Here is an 18,071-nt window from a genome sequence, read left to right as displayed (position 1 = left end):
TCTTGTATGGCTTTTCCAAGGCCTTTAACAGAGAGCTCAATCAAATGGAAACAGCTAGGGCAGCAGCCAGCACTGACTGAATGCTGGTGTTATAGACACAGGGTGTAGCTGCTAGGTGACGACCTGGCTCCACTGGCTAAATCTTTCAAAAAGTAGCAATAAAAATCTCATTTCCTACAATCTGTTCTTGGTACTCTTGATTTTTTCTTTAAAAACTAAACATTTTTCTGAGATTCTGTTATACCACACTTTTATTTCATTGTAAAATCACTTCTAAAAATATATATATTTATTTATTGAAAGACGAAATTACAGAGAGGAGGAGAGACAGAGAGCTGTCTGCTGGTTCACTCCCCAAATGGCTACAGGGGCTGAAGCTAGACCAGTCCAAAACCAGGAGTCAGGAGATTGTTCTGAGTCTCCCATGAGTGTAGGAGCCCAAGCACTTGAGTCATCCTCCGTTAGTTTCCAAGGAACATGAGCAGGGAGCTGGATTGGAAGTAGGGCAGTCGGGGCTCAAACCAGAGCCCATATTGGATGTTGGCACCAGGTTAGCTGCCATGCTATAGTTGGACTTTGGCAAGTCACTCTTTACTCATAACATCCTGGGTTAGTTCTGTTTCAAGTCAAGGGATTCAAACTTGTGCCTGTGCTTCAAATACTGTAATTATAATTGTCCCTTTTTTGGTGCATACCAGTTACACAAATCTGTTGAATCACATTCATGTAATTGAAACATTTGACATAACATGATTAAATTCTTGCTTGTTTATTTTGTATATTCCTAGGATACTCTTCACATGTATCAACCAAGACTAACAGAGGCTATTTTCCCTTTTCCAGGAGAATATCAGCATTAATGTGGGAGGTACGCTACATTGAGCACAACGCTAGGACTTTCAATGAGCCAGACAGTCCTATAGTTAAAGCAGCCAAAATTGTGACTGATGTCTTACTTCGATTTATTGGGTAAGAAGCAGCTTCATTTTCCAGAGTTGAACATCTGATTTAAAAAAAAAATAGTAATAAAATTTATTTTGACTTACCTTGTTTCTTAGGGATCAGAGTTGTACTGATATACTGGACACTTACAATAAAGTTAAAGCAGAAGAACTGAACAGTACTGATGCAGAGGAGGTAAGAACCACTGGATGAGTAGTAGGAATAAATTATTTTCTGCTGTTTGAAGTAGTGTGGAAATTAATGTGTAAATGTTGTAATTGGCTGTGAGCAAAGAAATAGTTGAAAGATGAACATCTGCATCTTTTTCTTTAAACTCTTCAGCTTAACTTGTAATCAGATAATATATACGAAAAATATAATAATGCTTCAAGATTTACAGAAACAGATGGCCAGCAATGTTTTTTGCCTCCATGGGTTTCAGCCAGTAGAAATTGGTGCTTTATTTTATAGCCCTTACTCACAATTTTACAACAATGATGGACATTTGAGTAGGGATTGTATTTTCTATACAGTGTGCATGGGAAGAAACAGTTGATTCCAAACATGAGTGACTCAAACATGCTAGATTTTATAGTAGTGGCCTGAATATTTTACAAGTTTATGTTGTCAGTATTAATGTCCAGAATGGTAAATTTCTAGTGGTGTTTTATATCCTTTCATGAAAATGAATCTGACCATAAAACACGTATTAACTTTGTTAGTTAAATTCCATTTGCATAACAGTAAGGGGAAATGTGATGTGCCTGTTAGTTTTAACCTCTGAAAGCCCAAGAAAAATGTAATACTTATATTCCTTATATTTCTTACATGAGAGTACTTGAAATGTTTGTGGAAAATTGGAATTAAAGCACAAGTTGATTTTGGTGCAAATTTTGAAATCCATTCATATCATAATAAGCATTTCCATGAGCTATTCTTTGTATTTTCCAACTTTTTTACCTAAACATATTTTAAACTGAGAATTTAACGTAACATGAGTTTTTCCCCAAAGTACTAGTCTTTGACTTAGAATACAAAATTTAGTTTGACAGTTTCATTTTGTTAGAAAATAGTTTCCCTAATGTGGGAGCTACTTTTATTCTCCTATAGGTATTGCCTAGGTTCTTTACCATCATCAGTATTAACTGGGCTTTCCTCTTTGTATTACAAAACTATCCCTCACAGAGATACTGAAATTAATTGTAGGTTTTAATGCTTACATTTTCCCTGTACAGAAGAGTTTTGTTGAAGTGGCGAAAGATGAATGATGAGTAATTGATAATTAGATTGAATGGGTATAGTGTGGGATTTTTTCAAAAGATTTATTCATTTTTATTGGAAAGTCAGATATACAGAGAGGAGGAGAGACAGAGAGAAAAATCTGTTGATTCACTCCCCAAGTGGCTACCATGGCTGGAGCTGCACCAATCTGAAAACAGGAGCCAGTAGTTTCTTCCGAGTCTCCCACGCGGTTGCAGGGTCCCAAGACCTTGGCCTGTCCTGCACTGCTTTCCCAGGCCACAAGCAGGGAGCTGGATGGAAAGTACCACAGCCAGGATATGAACCAGTGTCCATATGGTTGCTGGTCCTTTTAGGAGGAAGATTAGCCAGTTATCATGCCGGCCTTTCCATAGGATTGTTTTTAGAAAATATTACCACTTAGATACTGGTTACTATATATGTTCCCCATTTTCCTATTCTAATTTAACAATATATTGTCTATTGCATACATACCATCTTGGTGAATTTTCTAGTAAGTCTCCTACTTATTTCCGCATTCCGTTTATTTATAAATGTGGGTGATTATGTTCACATTTATTTGTAAAACTTTGGTTGTATCTGAACATCCTCTTCCATTTTTCTGCTTTTTAAAATATTAATAAATCAACTAATCTTATTCTACTTTTAATTAGGATACTGAGCTGGTTGATTTAGATTCAGATGGTCCTGGGACTTCATCTGGAAGAAGGGTAAGTAAATAAATGAACTGCTAAGAAAACATTTCCAAGTTTCCTATATTGGGGGATCCCTGAGAATAACCAGAAATCTGGGGAGTTCCTAGAAGGACTAGTTCTTAGGAAAACAGCATACACACTCACACACACGATTGGCTACTCAGGGCTAAGGTTTATTACGTTGACACAGTAAGGATACACGGCCGAATCATAGGCGAAAACAGAGCCTGGAGAGATCTGTGTTCATTCTGCTTCATATTCACTTTTTATAAGTTGCCACATGGCATGTTCTTTCCCCAAAAAGAAAATAAAGCACCGTGCATGTGAGTGGCAGCTGTCCGCATGGATTTTCCTTGGGGAAGGTTATATTGCCACTCTGACTAGTACATGCAAAGATTCCATTCAACACAAATTACATTGATAATACTGTCTAGGTATAATAAACTACTTTTATAATTTAGGAAACAATTCATATACCGAGTTTTCAAATGAAAATTAAAGGGCCATCCTGCAGATAAGCTCTGCTAAAGATAGCAGACTTTGGTCAGCTGTGTTAACTTCTGTTTTTGCGTAGATGCTTTTGTAAAAGAAATAGTGTCCTTGGAAATGTTGAAAGTGATCGTATGAAAATATGTCAGGTGATGAACTGGCATTCTTGGTAACCGTAAAGAATTTACTAGAAAACACTCAGTGTTTTAGGAAGATATGCTGCTATTGTCAAGTATACTTAAGTATAAGCAAATATTAAAGTAATGTATCTGTTAAATTTGTAGAGGAAAAAATTTTCTCTGTACTTTATGGGAGGTTCAGATATTTTTTTTAACGGAAATTCAGAATATCAAAATTCTCACCATTTCCACAAATGTAATGGCGGTTTTTGTTTCTTTTGACCAGGGATAACGAGGTCTAATTCATTTTTAAATTTTAGGTTTATAAATTTTATCATTTATAAGCTATAATTTTTAATTCACATTATAGTCAAAGGTTTTTTATTGGCTTCCCTAAATAAAAAAAAGGTTATAGTCCAGCAGGAAAATAGGAAAAGGTATTCACTTTCACTTATATGAAAGTAAATTTTAAACTTTGTAAATTATAGGATCATTCAAGCTATAGTGTTTGATTCCTGTTGATTTGGCAAAGACTGCATCCGCAGCAATACTGTGGTATTTCTTTTCATTTTGCCTCCCACATGTAAGAGAGAACACGGAATGTTTAGCTTTCTGTGTCTGGCTTAATTCATTCAATATGATATCCTTCAATTCCAACCACTTTACTACAGATGATAGACTCACATTCTTTTTATCTATACACCTGGATAGTATTCCTGTGTGTGTAAATATCCATGTGTCACGTTTTCTTTATCTGTTTATCTGATGGTGATTCCATAGTTTGGCTCTTGTGAACAGTGCTGGCCTAAATATGGTGGAGCAGGTATCTCTTACGATCATTTATTTATTTTATCTGAAAGACTGGAAATTGGAGAAGAGAAATCTCTTGGCTTTTGGCTCACACCTGAAATGCTCACAACAGCCAGGGTTGGGCCAGACTGAAACCAGGAACCAGGAATTCAGTTTGAGTTTCCCACGTGCATTCTGAAGACCAAGTGTTTGCTGCCTTCCAGGGTGTGCTTTAGCCGGGAGCTAGGATTGGGCAGAGCTGGGACAGTAGCCCAGGTACTGAGATAATGGGAGGTGAGTGTTTCAAGCAGTGTCTTCGGCTATGCCAGATGCCCACCCCTAATAGCTAAACTAAGAAATTTGAATAGATGCTGCTGTATCTTAAACAAATTCATTATTATTAGTGATGCATAAGAAGCACAATGAACAATTTAAAAGTCACATATATAATTCTATTAAAATCTGTAGGTCAAGTGCCGAGGGAGAAGACAGTCTTTAAAGTACAGTGCTGATGCTTGGAAAAAACAGTGCAAAGAACTGTTGAGCCTCATTTATGAACGTGAAGACTCAGAGCCGTTCCGACAGGCTGCTGAGACGTCTGCTCACCCGGTAAGCAGCCTTCCAATAATCGTCAATGTGATAATTTCCTGTCAGTGTCCATGTTCAAATCCGGTGAAGAGCAGTCCTCTCTCTCTTTCCTCTCCTGCTTCTGTCCCTCAGTCTCTCCTTCCCAGCTTTCCTTCCTTCTTTTGTATCTCTGAATTCTTAAAATGTACGATATGATTCATTATGACTTTTAAAACCGCTTGTTATACACTTAGGTAAGTTATATGGATACAAGCCATATTTGAAGCAAATCTTTTTGATTTCTTTCCGTTTTATTTCAGATTCTTGTTTAATACATTTTACTAGCACTTCACGCACTCATATGCACTATAGATATGATTCTCCTGTTTCACTTATATGAAATATGTTATTAGTATGTTTACAGAGTAGCAAATATAGTATTAATTAATTGTCTTTAAGCAGTGGCAACTTAGAATATAGGATTTTTTTCCTTTTTTTTAATGTTTATTTATTCAATTGAATGAAGTCGGAGTTAGAGAGGGAGAGACAAAGAGAAAGATTTCCACCCACTGCTTCGCTCAAGGCTTGGAGCCAGGAGTTTCTTTAGGGTATTCCATGTGGGTTATGGGGCCCAAGCTCTTGGTCCATCTTCTGCTGCACTTGCAGGTGCATCAGTAAGGAGCAAGGTAAGAAGTAGAGTATCCGGGACGTAGATGAGTGTCCGTATGGGATGCCAGCACTGCTTTTGTCCACTGTGCTCCAATGCCAGCCCTGAATTTCTTTTCTAAGAGGATACCTACACATTGAGTTACCTTTTAATGTGTACAGCAAATCTCTTACTGTGTTAGGGGAAAAATAAAGCAGTGTTTCCAAAATAACTTGGCCCATCCTCTGAGCTTCCTTGATACCAATATTATTATTATCTGTATACGCAGGTCCTAGTTGCCATAAGCAATCTTAAAAGGATCAGAAACTTCTTTTTGTTTGTTCATGGGGCTTTGGGCAGAATAAATTGTTTCTCCGCTTTTTCATAAGGGAATAATGAATGTAGAATTTTTTTTCATGTTAAAGTTGTCTTAGAAACAGTTTCTATTGAATGATCTTTGCGTCTTACATCAAAATGGAGTTACAATTCTTTATAATTTTGTTGTGGTGGGGTGGAAATACCATATGTGCTCTTTACCCTAAAAGATCCACCAGGAGCAAGAGGGAGAATCGTCAGGATCAGCTGTTGCAGAAAGACAAGATTCCTCTCTGTCTGAGGTAGGCTTAGTCATTTCTTATTCAGCATATCCTGGTTGTTTTTGTAGTTTTTAATTTAAAAAATCTCAATAATGGTACATGTTCCGTATATAATTTGTTAAGGGTGTCTTCTAACTGGATATTTTTAAGATCTGTTTAATTCTTGGGACCACTGTTTATTTGTTTTTCATATTAACATGTTCTCTAGATTATTCTTTGTAGCATCCATGTAAATGTTTACTTGTCTATGTAGATAAAGCTGTTGCAGCCCAATAGAAAGCTCAGTTACACAATATGAGATATCTGTGTGGCAGTGATTGTTCCCACTGGGACTTCACATTCATCAGGCAATTCACGTGTTCGAGTTACCATCGTCATACTACCTAACTTCTCACATTTTTAATTCTGTGAAAAGCTAAGACATACTATTGGAATGCTCTAAGAAAAGGAGATGCATTTATAGCAATTTTGTTTTCTTTAGCTTTGAAAATATTTTTTCTTGTCTCTTTTCTGTGTTGCTTCTACTGGCTCTTTGGTTTTTCTCTTTTGTGGAAAATGTGGTGGTTTTACTTTCTAATGATTCTGATTTGGATGGAGGACCTAACACTATGTTTTTCAGTATGAAACTTATTTTTGAAGGCTGTGGAATATATTGGTACCGATTTTAGAGTATCATTCCATATGATACCCCTTCCAAAAGTCTCAGAGTTGAATGATTTAGGTTAAAGTGAGATCTGTTTTTTTTCCTCTAATGTAAATCAAATTAATTTGAACCTGTGAGATTGAAGACCTTAGATGAAGCAAAACGATCACATTGATCCAAAAAAAAAAAAAAAAAAAACACCCAGAAAGCAGAAAAGCAAAGCCAGTTTGACTTTGGCATTCGACTGGTGACACTAAGTAAAATGTTTTCAGAGGTAGGTACTTTGGAAATCTCATGAGGAGACTTAAAAACTTTGTGGAAAATAGACGCTATGAAAAAAAATATGCGAATTTGAATTTTTCTGCATGAAAATAAAATTTTCTATTTCCATGAACTTTCTGAAGTACCTTGTCTATAGCTAATTGATACAATGGAACTGTCTAAATATGTGTAAAAATTGAATTTTCTGTCATCACTAAGTAATTTGCCAGAATGTGAAAGTTTTATCAGCCTTTCAGTAACAAATGGAATTCCTTATTGCATACTCTGTAGAGATGTAACCAGTAACTACACATATTTTGTCTATCACTTCAGAGTTCTTTACGTATGGTAACTAGCAGCAATGTGAAGACTAAATCTCTCCCACAAACCCCTGCTGTTTCCATGAGCCACTAAAAGTTAGTTTGAGGTTGGGGAGAGGCAGTTGGCAGGTTGAAGAGCAATACATATTTCATGGTGGATTTGCATCAGTAAGTGATACAGCTGTCAGTTCCATTGTGTTATTTAATATAGATATTGTATACATCAAGTATGTAAAAATACATTCTTCTTTGTAGGATTTCCAAGACACTGTTGATACGCCTATGGATTTCAGCACTGTGAGAGAAACTTTGGAAGCAGGAAGCTATGGTAGTCCTCTGGAATTTTATAAGGATGTTCGCCAAATATTCAGCAACTCCAAAGCTTATACCTCTAATAAAAAATCAAGGGTACGAAAACTAATGTTAGATATTTTAATTATAAAGGGTTTGGTGATATGTGTCGAGCTGTCTTCTCTCAGAACTTTTGAAATTTCTAAATAAATAGACACTAGAGCTCTGACGTAGTTACTGAACCTCAGTTACCACTATCCTGTCTGAAATGATTTATTAGATGTGTATTAATATACACTTAGTCATTCTGAAACAAGCATGTTGTTTTCTTCTTTCCCCCTTATCTTTATTCTTTAACTAGCAAAGGAGCTGTAGTAGTTTGAGCTTTTAATAGGTCTGGTGACTGGATAAATACAAAGATGGTTGATAGTATTAATTTATATGAAATGTGTTTGTAGATCAAAATATTTATAGTCCATTGGGAAATTGTTCCTATTTATTCATACTCACAGTTAATATTTTCCCCATGTTTTGTCAGCGGACATAATAATAATTTTTGCCTCTCTGAGTCACTGATATCTGATTGACTTTTAAACCACTTGCGCAGTAGTTATACACTTGGCCGCTTCACCTCATAAATCATAATTTTTCACATTTGCTTTTCGACTCTTGATTTTGAATGTTACAAAAGGCCTATTCTCTGCATAAAGTTTGGGAATATAGAGAAATACAAAGAAAACAAGAGTCATCTGTAGAGTCAAGCTCCTCTTTTTATTTACACTTAGCATTCAGTGTAAATACTTCCAAGATTTCACTGAATAACATATATACTTACAAATGGTTATTCATTCCTTAAAGTAGTAGCTTTCATATTTTGATTACTTATTTATAGCAAATATTATCCCATACAATTATGACTCTTTGAAAATAAGATTTTAAGTGTTATGTTAATTATTGTCCTCTTGCTAAACATTTAGGGTTTGTCTAGTTTTTCATTTTTGCATGAATAGTGCTATGGCAAATATCATTAATGTTCTTGATCATGATTTTTGTGTCTGTGCAGTAATCTATGCAATTTCCCAGAAGTAAGATATTAGCCAGTGAGCATGTGTGTCTGTAAGGTTTTTGATACAGATTGCAAATCGTCCTTTATAATGTTTCATCTAAAATTCCCTTGACAACATGAAAATTTTGTATTACCCTTTCTACCATGAAGTTATCTTTTCTAAACGTTTATTAATTTGGGGGGTGAAATTATCTTAATTCTTCAAGAATTTCTCAAGTGACTACTTAGTGAATTGATTTGGTGTGGGATTGTGATGCTGATGCCAATCGAGGTGTATTTGTATTGTTCGTGTGATTTAATCCAAACAATTAAGACTGTAATTTCCACCCTTGCAGATCTATAGCATGACGCTGCGGCTATCTGCTTTATTTGAAAGTCGTATTAAAAATATCATCTCTGAATATAAGTCAGCAATCCAGAGTCAGAAGCGGAGAAGGCCTCGGTACAGAAAACGTCTAAGGAGCAGCAGCAGTTCATTATCTAGTAGCAGAGATCCTAGGTATGCCATATGGATGGAGTGTTTCATGTTTTCTTTTTTTTTTTTTTTTTAAGATTTTATTATTATTATTGGAAAGCCGGATATACAGAGGAGGAGAGACAGGGAGAAAGATCTTCCATCGATGTTTTCACTCCCCAAGTGAGCTGCAACGGGCCGGTGCCGGGAACCAAGAACCTCTTCCGGGTCTCCCACGCGGGTGCAGTGTCCCAAAGCTTTGGGCCGTCCTCAACTGCTTTCCCAGGCCACAAGCAGGGAGCTGGATGGGAAGTGGAGCTGCCGGGATTAGAACCGGCGCCCATATGGGATCCTGGGGCTTTCAAGGCGAGGACTTTAGCCGCTAGGCCACGCCGCCGGGCCCACGTTTCATGTTTTCAAAGCACTTTGTATGTTTTGACTCACTTCTGAACATTTCTGAACAGTTTATGAAGATCTCGAGATTCTTGTACCCATGTGGATTTTACTATATATGAGAAACTTATTCTAGTGGTTGAAGTTTATTTGTCAGATTATCAATTTGAGGCATTTTGCTTGGATTTTAGAGCATTTCTTCTTTGGTTACCTTAAGCGTTTCACCTACTGTCTACCATGATGTGTTGTGAATGGAAAAATTCCTTATTATTATGTATTTTTACTTATAGTCCAAAAGGGAAGCAGAAGCAAATGAAGTTGCAGCCTAAAAGTGACCAGAATACCTCAGTGTCTTATGCCAGGACCAGCTCTCCTTTTTCTTCCCCTGGTAAGTGTACCTTGATTTTGGGCATTCTGTAGGTCAGTTTCATACTGCTATTAAGCATCTGCAGCAACATGGCTTATAGAACCAACCACAGTGAATTTACATTTAGAAAAATTATACTTTAATCCCAATTCTGCTTGCTAGCTATGTGGCCCTGGATAAGTTATGAGGCCACATTGTTTGCATGAATTTTGAAGTCTTTTGGCTTTCAAATTGTGTGACTTTCATGTTGTAATGCCTCTACTGTATCTCAGTGCACGTATCTACATTATATTTGCCAAAGTAAGAATTTGAGGATTCGTCGCATGTATTGCTGGATTCCGTGGATAAATTTTGTCACATGTTTTCCTTAAAAGTTTAATGATGGTTAAGCCGTTTGTTCTGAAAACATTCTCACCTCTTTCATAGACCAACACAGTCTTGGGGTTAGACTAAAATAACTGAGATACAGTTTAAAAGCAGTCAGTTTAATTTTCCTGGAAACAACTATGTTAACAATCTTTTAAAATGCAAGTTTCAGATGCTGCTGAAGGGCTTTCACTGTATCTACTTGATGATGAAGTAGATGGGCCATTTTCCTCATCGAGTTTCAGTGGACATAGCAGAAGTGGAAATAGCCATGAAGCAGGGAAGGCCAAATCATTTCGAAATAGAGTTGTACCAGCTAAACAAGGTAAGAAATAAGTATGGGGTGGGGTACTTACTTTTTGTTTTCTAGTGAAGGAAGATGAGTCATTTAATAGCTAATGTACGAGAGTAGGAAAAACGGTATATCCTTATGGGTAAAGGAAATTTTGATGGTGCCAAATTTGATTTTGACAAGGTTTCATATCCACAGCTAGCAGCAAGCCACCAGCAAGTTTCTGATAACTGTTTTGAAACATATTTTAGTTTTTTTTTTTAAAGTTACCTGAAAGAGGGAAAGAGACACAGAACTCTTCCTTCAGCTGATAACATTCCCCTACATGGTTGCAACAGTTGGAATTTGGTCACGCTGAAGTCAAGAGCCGAGGCGGGAGCTCAGATGCTTGAATTATCCCTCTGCTTCCTGGGTACATTAGCAGGGAGCTGGATCAGAAGCGGAGTTATTGGAACTGAAACCAGCGCTCGGTTACGGATATGGGTTTCCCAAATGAAAATCCACTGTGACACAGCACCGGCCTCACATATTTCAGTCTTTTAAAATAAACAGCAAGGGAAAACTAAATGAAGAATTTTTTCTTCAAGCACGTAAGAACTAGATTGTTAAACAGTTAGGAATCCTCATATAGTGAACCATATTCGTGAGAAAGGAAGACATTTCCCAGATCATCCTTAAATAGATCTCATATTTTTGTGGTTACTCCGGTTCGGAGAGGGAAAACCAAAGGGCCTAGCCTGGAATGGAACAAGCTGCGCTGGAGAAAAAGTGCTTGCGTTCAGTCCCCGGTGTCTGCAACTTTCCCATGTTTTTATAGTTCAGATATTCTCTTCCCCTGACATCTCCAGAAACTATGTTCAATACTTTTAAAGCATCCACTGATATAATTCATTGTCATGTACATCTAGCGTGGACCAAGATGTGAGTTAGGATAACATAGTTGGAGGCTGATTTTAATGCTTTCTACTTATACTTAGTTCAGTATTATAGACCTTGCACATACTCGAGAAACTTGTTATATTCAGTTATTTGTAGTTTTTAAATTTTTAATAGGTTTTTATAAATATTTTGTATTAGAATACCAATTTTATTTTGTATGCATTTTTAATGAAATATTAATCGCTATATTCATTTTATATTAACATCAAATTACTTAAAAATAGACTTTAAAGAGATGGGCATTTGGCTTAGCACTAGGCCGTTGAGTAGAATGCTTGCTCCCAATGTAGGAGTGCCTAGGTTCAGTTCCAGCTCTGGTTCTTATGCTGAAACAAACTCTCCTTTCTCATCTCAAGGAAATGTACTTTTGATTTGGCGATTCTGTATCTCAGGTTAATAATCTCCCATATAGAGGAAGCAACATGTTTTATATTGCAAAGATCAATGGATACAGGTTTATAAAGGTGGTATTCTATTTCTAGTTTTGCCTGCTAGCCATGCATCCCTGGATAAGTTGAGAACACACGACTGACTACATGAATATAATGTGTATTAGTTGTAAAGCTCTGTGGCTGTGCTTTTCCACATCTCTTACATCTCCGTGCACTCTGTGGCAGTATGTTTGCCAGAATCAGACTTGGTGATTCATTTCGTGGATTGGTGACGCCAACTTCCTGCTAAAGTGGACCCTGGAAGGCAGTGCTGATGGCTAAAGTTGTTGTGTGCCTACCAACCCTGGGGGACTCCTTGACTGATTTCTAGGCTTCTGGTTTTGTCGTGGCCCCATGTCTGTCTCCCTTCCCCCACCGTTATGGGCTGTTGGGGAGTGAACTACCTTATTAGGGATTATATTTTCTTTCATTCCCTCTCACCCTCCTTCCATTCCTGCTTCTCTTCCTCCTCCTCCTCTTCCTCTTCCCCCTTTTCTTCCTTACCTCTCCCTCTCCATTTCCTCCCTTCTCCCTTATATATATATATATATATATATATATATATATATATATATATATATATATATATATATATTTAAAAACTACACTTCCCAGGTAGGTATTTTATATGGATTATTTGAGGACTGTTGAGATACACCTGGTCAAGCAATGAGCACCATTATTTTGCTCACCTTTTGTCATTGATACCGTTGCTTGTTGCATGCTAACATCAGCGCTTTCTTTGCCCTTCCCTTTATTGCTGAGCTTTGATAAATAAGAGTGCCTGGGATTCCTCTGTTTTCTTTTTTATCCATGTATTTCATTGCACCTCGCAGTCTGGCTTTAGCCACCTTCGTTCTCCAAGAGCTCTTTCCCCCCGAAAGTCGCCTGTAGTCTTCTGCGGTCAACCAGTGTGCTTAGTCCACGTGTCCTTGAACTCTTTATTTAGGGATCTTGGCTTCTGCACTGATTCTTGTATTATTTCTGTTGCTCGTATGTTTCAGCTTCTGGTTTCCCCCCCATGGCCTTATCATTTGCAGGTTTTCCCGCTGTTTTTATTTCTCTTTTTTTCTACTATAAATAGTGTAATGACCATATCATTCATCCTGAGGTTGATTCTCCAGTTGCATATTCCATGCCCAAGCATCTTTTATTCTACCAGTCTAATTTCTAATTGCTTCCTAAAAATTCCCTTGGGTGCTTATCATCCTCGCGTCGCAAGCTAGCTTGTTTTTTTCTGTGCTGCTTTAGTTAATGACATCATCATCTTCCTAGTCATTCATCTGAACGGCTTGCGGTTTCCCTTTGACTTTTGATTTACTCCTCATATCCATTCAGTCATCAAGTTGTGTGAATTCTGCAGCTCGCTTACACCACACAACTTTTTTTTAAAAAAGATTCATTTCATTTGTATTGGAAAGTTCGATATACAGAGCGAAGGAGAGACAGAGAGGAAGATGTTCGTTCCGTCTGTTGGTTCACTTCCCAAATGATCTTAACGGCCAGAGCTGTGCTGATTTGAAGCCAGGAGCCAGGAGTCTCTTCTGAGTCTCCCACCCAGTTGCAGGGTCCCAAGGCTTTGGGCCATCCTCGACTGCTTTCCCAGGCCACAAGCAGGGAACTGGATGGGAAGCAGGGCCGTCGGGATTACAACTGCTGCCCAGATGGGATCCCAGCGCATTCAAGGTGAGCTGCTAGCCTATTGTGTCGGTCCCAGCTTTCTAAAGTTTAGTTGCTACGACTTTGAGCTCTAGCCTAGTGTATTATGCCGTTCAGGATGCCACAGTAAGATACCAGACTGGACAGCTTAAAGAACAGGCATTGATTTCCTCCCAGTTACAGATACTCCAGGTGCCATAACCGTTAGCATGTAAGGGGTTTTCCTCCTTGCACCTGGCCACTTTCTGCTTGGGATCTTTTTTCTGTGAGAAGAGAGTTTGGATTGTGGCTCTGTATCTGTGACCTCACTCTGCCCCTTGTAATCCTTCGAATTGGATAGTCCTTTAAGTGTTAGAGCATCCCAGGGCTCAGACCTCAGGCACTTTTCTTTGTTTGCTTGCTCCTTCAGTGGACTCTCCCAGTTCTCAAGAGCCTAAATATCATCTCTTTGCTGAAATTTTACAAAATGGTGTCTCTAGTTCTGTGCTCTGAAATCCAGACTAATGTATCTACTTGCTTTTTTAAAGATTCATTTTTATTTAGAAGACAAATTTTACAGAGAGAAGGAGAGACAGAGAGGGAGAGATCTTCCATCCCCTGATTCATTCCCCAAATAACCACAGTGGCCAGAGATGAGCTGATCTGAAGCCAGGAGGCTGGAGCTTCTTCTGAGTCTCCTCCATGGGTGCAGCAGCGCCAGGACCTGAGCCATCCTTCACTGATTTCCCAGGTCATAAGCAGGGAGATGGATGGGACATGTGCTGGTGACCATGTGGGATGTGGACACTGCAGGCTGAAGGTTAGGCTACTATGCCACTGTGCTGCCCCCAAATTGTTTTCTATTTAAATTCTGTATTTCCTTGGGACATTTAAAACTAAAATCTTCTTTCAAGCCTCTTCCAGATTCTTCATTACGTTTTTCTAACAGCAAAATATTCCTTCCATTCACCCATTGCTCAAGCCATGATTTCTAGGAGTCTACTTTGATTCTGTTCTTAATATTCTGTTCTTTGCTTAATATCTGATCTGTCAGCAAATCATGATAGTTCAGTCTTTAAAGTGCAAGTTTGTTTTTCGTGGTTCTTATAGAAGGAAATGTTCCAAATCAAGTTAATTATCATGACCTCTACTGGTACATCCATTATTGTGTCATACATAAGCTACTGCAAAGGATTCCCATCTGGTCCCTGCTTTCAAATCTTGACTTCTCTACAGTCTGTTGTTTATAGACCAACCATAGTGCCATAGTACTATTCTGGTGTGGTAGGAGGTACAGCTGCCACCCATGATGCCAGAATCACACATGGGAGCCAGTTTTTGTTCTGGCTGCTCCAGTTCTGATCTACTTCTCTGATAATGGCCTGGGAAAAGTGGCAGAAGATGGCTCAAGTGTTTGGACCCCTGCCCTTCATACGAAGGAAGCAGGTGAAGCTCCTGGCTTCAGCGTGGCCCCGTGATGACTGCTGTGGCCATCAGAGGAGCGGATGGAAGAGCTCTGTATGTCTCCCTCTGTCTGTGGCTCTGCCTTCAAACATGAGTCTTTCCAAAAATGTGTGTCCTAGCAGATCCTTTCTTTTTCTAGCTTCAAGTGCTCCCCCTGGAGGTCATCTGCAGTATTGCCTCTTATTCTGGTTTTCAGTCTAGTTACAGTATCGCCTGTTTCTTCTACAGTGTTCTTTCCTTAGATCTCACTTCATTCAGTTCTTCTTCAAATACTACCTCTACATAGGAGTCTTCATGTCTGAGATACACCCCACAACACACGTTTTCTAGCATGCATCATCATAAAGTGAATTTTCTATCTGTTCTTTACCTGTGCAAAAGCAAAGGCTTTGTCTCATTTAACTTCTTGCTCTGATACTCTCCCGTGCATTTAGCCCATCTGTGGACATTAAAGTTTTTGATACTTGATTTTGCTTCTGAATCGAACCATTTTATTGATGTCCGAGTTTAACGTTTACAATTCCTTCCTTTTACTTTAGATCATTCCCTTGATGGACCCCTTATCAATGGTGACGGCAGAGAGCCCCGGACAGGAATGAAGAGGAAGTTACTCAGTGCATCAGAAGAAGACGAAAGCGCGGGAGGAGAAGAGAAAGAGAAGAAAGAAACAAAAGAAAAATCCCATTTGTCCTCCTCCGAGAGTGGAGAGTTGGGATCCAGTTTAAGTTCTGAAAGTACTTGTGGTTCTGATTCTGACTCCGAATCAACTTCCAGAACAGATCAAGATTATGTAGATGGAGACCATGACTATAGCAAATTCATACAAACTAGACCTAAAAGAAAACTCAGAAAGCAACATGCCAATGGAAAAAGAAACTGGAAGACAAGAGGCACGGGAGGAAGAGGCAGATGGGGCACATGGGGCAGATGGAGTAGGGGAGGCAGAGGGAGAGGAGGCAGAGGCCGGGGGGGTCGAGGAAGAGGTGGAGCTGGCACTACTAGGGGCAGAGGGCGAGGGAGGAGAGGACGAGGTGCTTCTAGAGGAGCCACCAGAGCCAAGCGAGCCCGGGTTGCTGATGATGAGTTTGATACAATGTTTTCAGGACGTTTCAGTAGACTGCCTCGGATTAAAACAAGAAACCAGGGCAGGAGAACTGTTTTATATAATGATGATTCTGATAATGACAATTTTGTGTCCACTGAGGATCCTCTGAATCTTGGTACATCCAGATCAGGCAGAGTGCGTAAAATGACAGAAAAAGCCAGGGTTAGCCATCTCATGGGATGGAATTATTAACAGTGAATAAATTTAGAATAATTTTAAAAAAATTCAATGGCCTTCTACTGCAGGGAATCTACCAGGAAATCTACAAAGCAAGTTGTGTGGGGACTTCTGCTTCCTTTCACATTGGTGCTTTTCCATTATGCCAGTATATGTTTGTTTCAAGACTTTTAATCTCCACACTTCATTTATTAAAACAAGCCTTACTCATTAGGCCTTAAATTAAAGGAAATTCTTCCCACATAGACATAGCTGCACATACGTGTGCACACTCACTCACTCTCACTTTCTCTCTGTCTCTCCCTCCCCCTCTCTCTCTTTCTCTCTCTCTCTCTCTCTCACACACACATACATACATACATACACACACACACACACACACACACACTACAGATTTACTACATTAAAGGAGCATTCAGCTTCTCAAGAGTAGCATGATGTTTTTATCTCAATGGAATATCCCTCTCTTTGCTTTTGTATCACAGAAGTATAGCACCTTCTTACAGAGTTTTATATAGTTTGTTTTTGCCATTTTGATTCCTATACCCAGTAATAATAACTTTTGCACAATACACCAATCCTAAAGGCAGCTATTAAATGTTTACAGTTTATATATTGTAAGAACGATCTGGATTATTTTACTCTTCCCAGGCCAAACTTTCGTGAATTGTACTGAACTGAAGTATATATTTATACTACAGTTTTTTGGGGGGTGGGGGGATCTTGATACGCTTTTCATTGATTTGCTTAATTCACGTTAAAGGTGAGAAAGGGTTGGTGCCTTGTAAATATGTAGCAAATCTTTGTGGTGTGTCCTGATGTGTGCATTAACTTTATTAAAAAAAAAAAAGAATACTTGAGGTATCAATCTAGACAAGGTGCCAAATGCAAAAGTTTCTTGCATCCATTTTCTTTTTCCTGTTATATTTTATTGCATTAGTAGAACTTGTGTAGCTTAAAGAATAACTTAAACATTTGAAAAATTCTCATCCACAAAGAATAACTTTTGAATAGTAGCTCAGCTACCTCTATTAACTACAACTACTGGAAATGTTAAGGAAAATAGATACTGTTATTCATGAATAAGGAGAAATAGAACAAGCTTGATAGGAATGAATGAACATTCCTAAAGTATAAGCTGAGAGGTTGTTAATAATTGTATTGGCTCTCAAACAAATAGCTGTAATTAGCAAACTTCGTAAGTATTCTATGGTCTACCTTAGGCTTTCTTAGAACATACTTATGTAAGTCGACTTGGGCTGCTGCTTGAGTATCTCCTCTATCACACGCTATTTAACTGCTGTGAGTTACTGGTTTTCATTTGAATCTTAAAAATTAGTGAAGCACCTAGTTTGAGTTGGAATGCTTTGGCTAGCTGATATTTCAAATCAAGTTTGATAGATTTTGTTCTTACCATTCCGGAGGGTTCTTCTAGGCTTTCAGAAAAGAACCTCATTGCACTGCACACTGATATTTTCAATCATTTTACAGATAAAAAAAAAAGATCCTTTAAAACTCTTAAGGTCTTGTTTACAGCAGTAGAGTACACATGGTTTCATAAGTGAATTTGAGTTCCAAGATCAATTTTACTCCTCAAAATTGAGACTGCAGATTTGCTAACTTGTTAAACTTGGAAATGTTTTGAGGTGAGAGGGATAATATTGATCTCTGTTTTTGTGACAGCAGATTTGTTGCCCTTAGATCAGATTTGTGTGGTCCAACAGACTTCTTGTATCTGTAATTATCCCAGGATATTTCTTA

The 18,071-nt window shown here is 38.2% G+C and overlaps 1 protein-coding gene across 3 annotated transcripts in view; it reads left to right on the top strand.

The window, feature by feature from the left end:
* BRWD3 (bromodomain and WD repeat domain containing 3) overlaps nt 1–16,636 on the top strand; it is a 118,160-nt gene extending 101,524 nt beyond the window's left edge. For 2 of the 3 annotated variants that reach the window (XM_058659224.1, XM_004592786.4), the window contains 10 exons: nt 844–969; nt 1,059–1,137; nt 2,856–2,912; nt 4,763–4,903; nt 6,053–6,124; nt 7,583–7,735; nt 9,020–9,183; nt 9,822–9,919; nt 10,431–10,589; nt 15,568–16,636. In XM_058659224.1, coding sequence (XP_058515207.1) covers nt 844–969; nt 1,059–1,137; nt 2,856–2,912; nt 4,763–4,903; nt 6,053–6,124; nt 7,583–7,735; nt 9,020–9,183; nt 9,822–9,919; nt 10,431–10,589; nt 15,568–16,325 — 1,807 coding nt within the window. In that variant the 3' untranslated portion in view covers nt 16,326–16,636. The remainder of the gene's footprint in view (nt 1–843; nt 970–1,058; nt 1,138–2,855; nt 2,913–4,762; nt 4,904–6,052; nt 6,125–7,582; nt 7,736–9,019; nt 9,184–9,821; nt 9,920–10,430; nt 10,590–15,567) is intronic. The other variant, XM_058659222.1, reaches the window with a different exon arrangement.
* The last annotated feature ends 1,435 nt before the right edge of the window (nt 16,637–18,071 follow it).

This window comes from Ochotona princeps, chromosome X, assembly GCF_030435755.1.
Source record: "Ochotona princeps isolate mOchPri1 chromosome X, mOchPri1.hap1, whole genome shotgun sequence".
Taxonomy (NCBI): Eukaryota; Metazoa; Chordata; class Mammalia; order Lagomorpha; family Ochotonidae; genus Ochotona; species Ochotona princeps.
The sequence above is the reverse complement of the archived record's forward strand: the minus strand, read 5'-3'. Positions and strand labels throughout refer to the sequence as shown.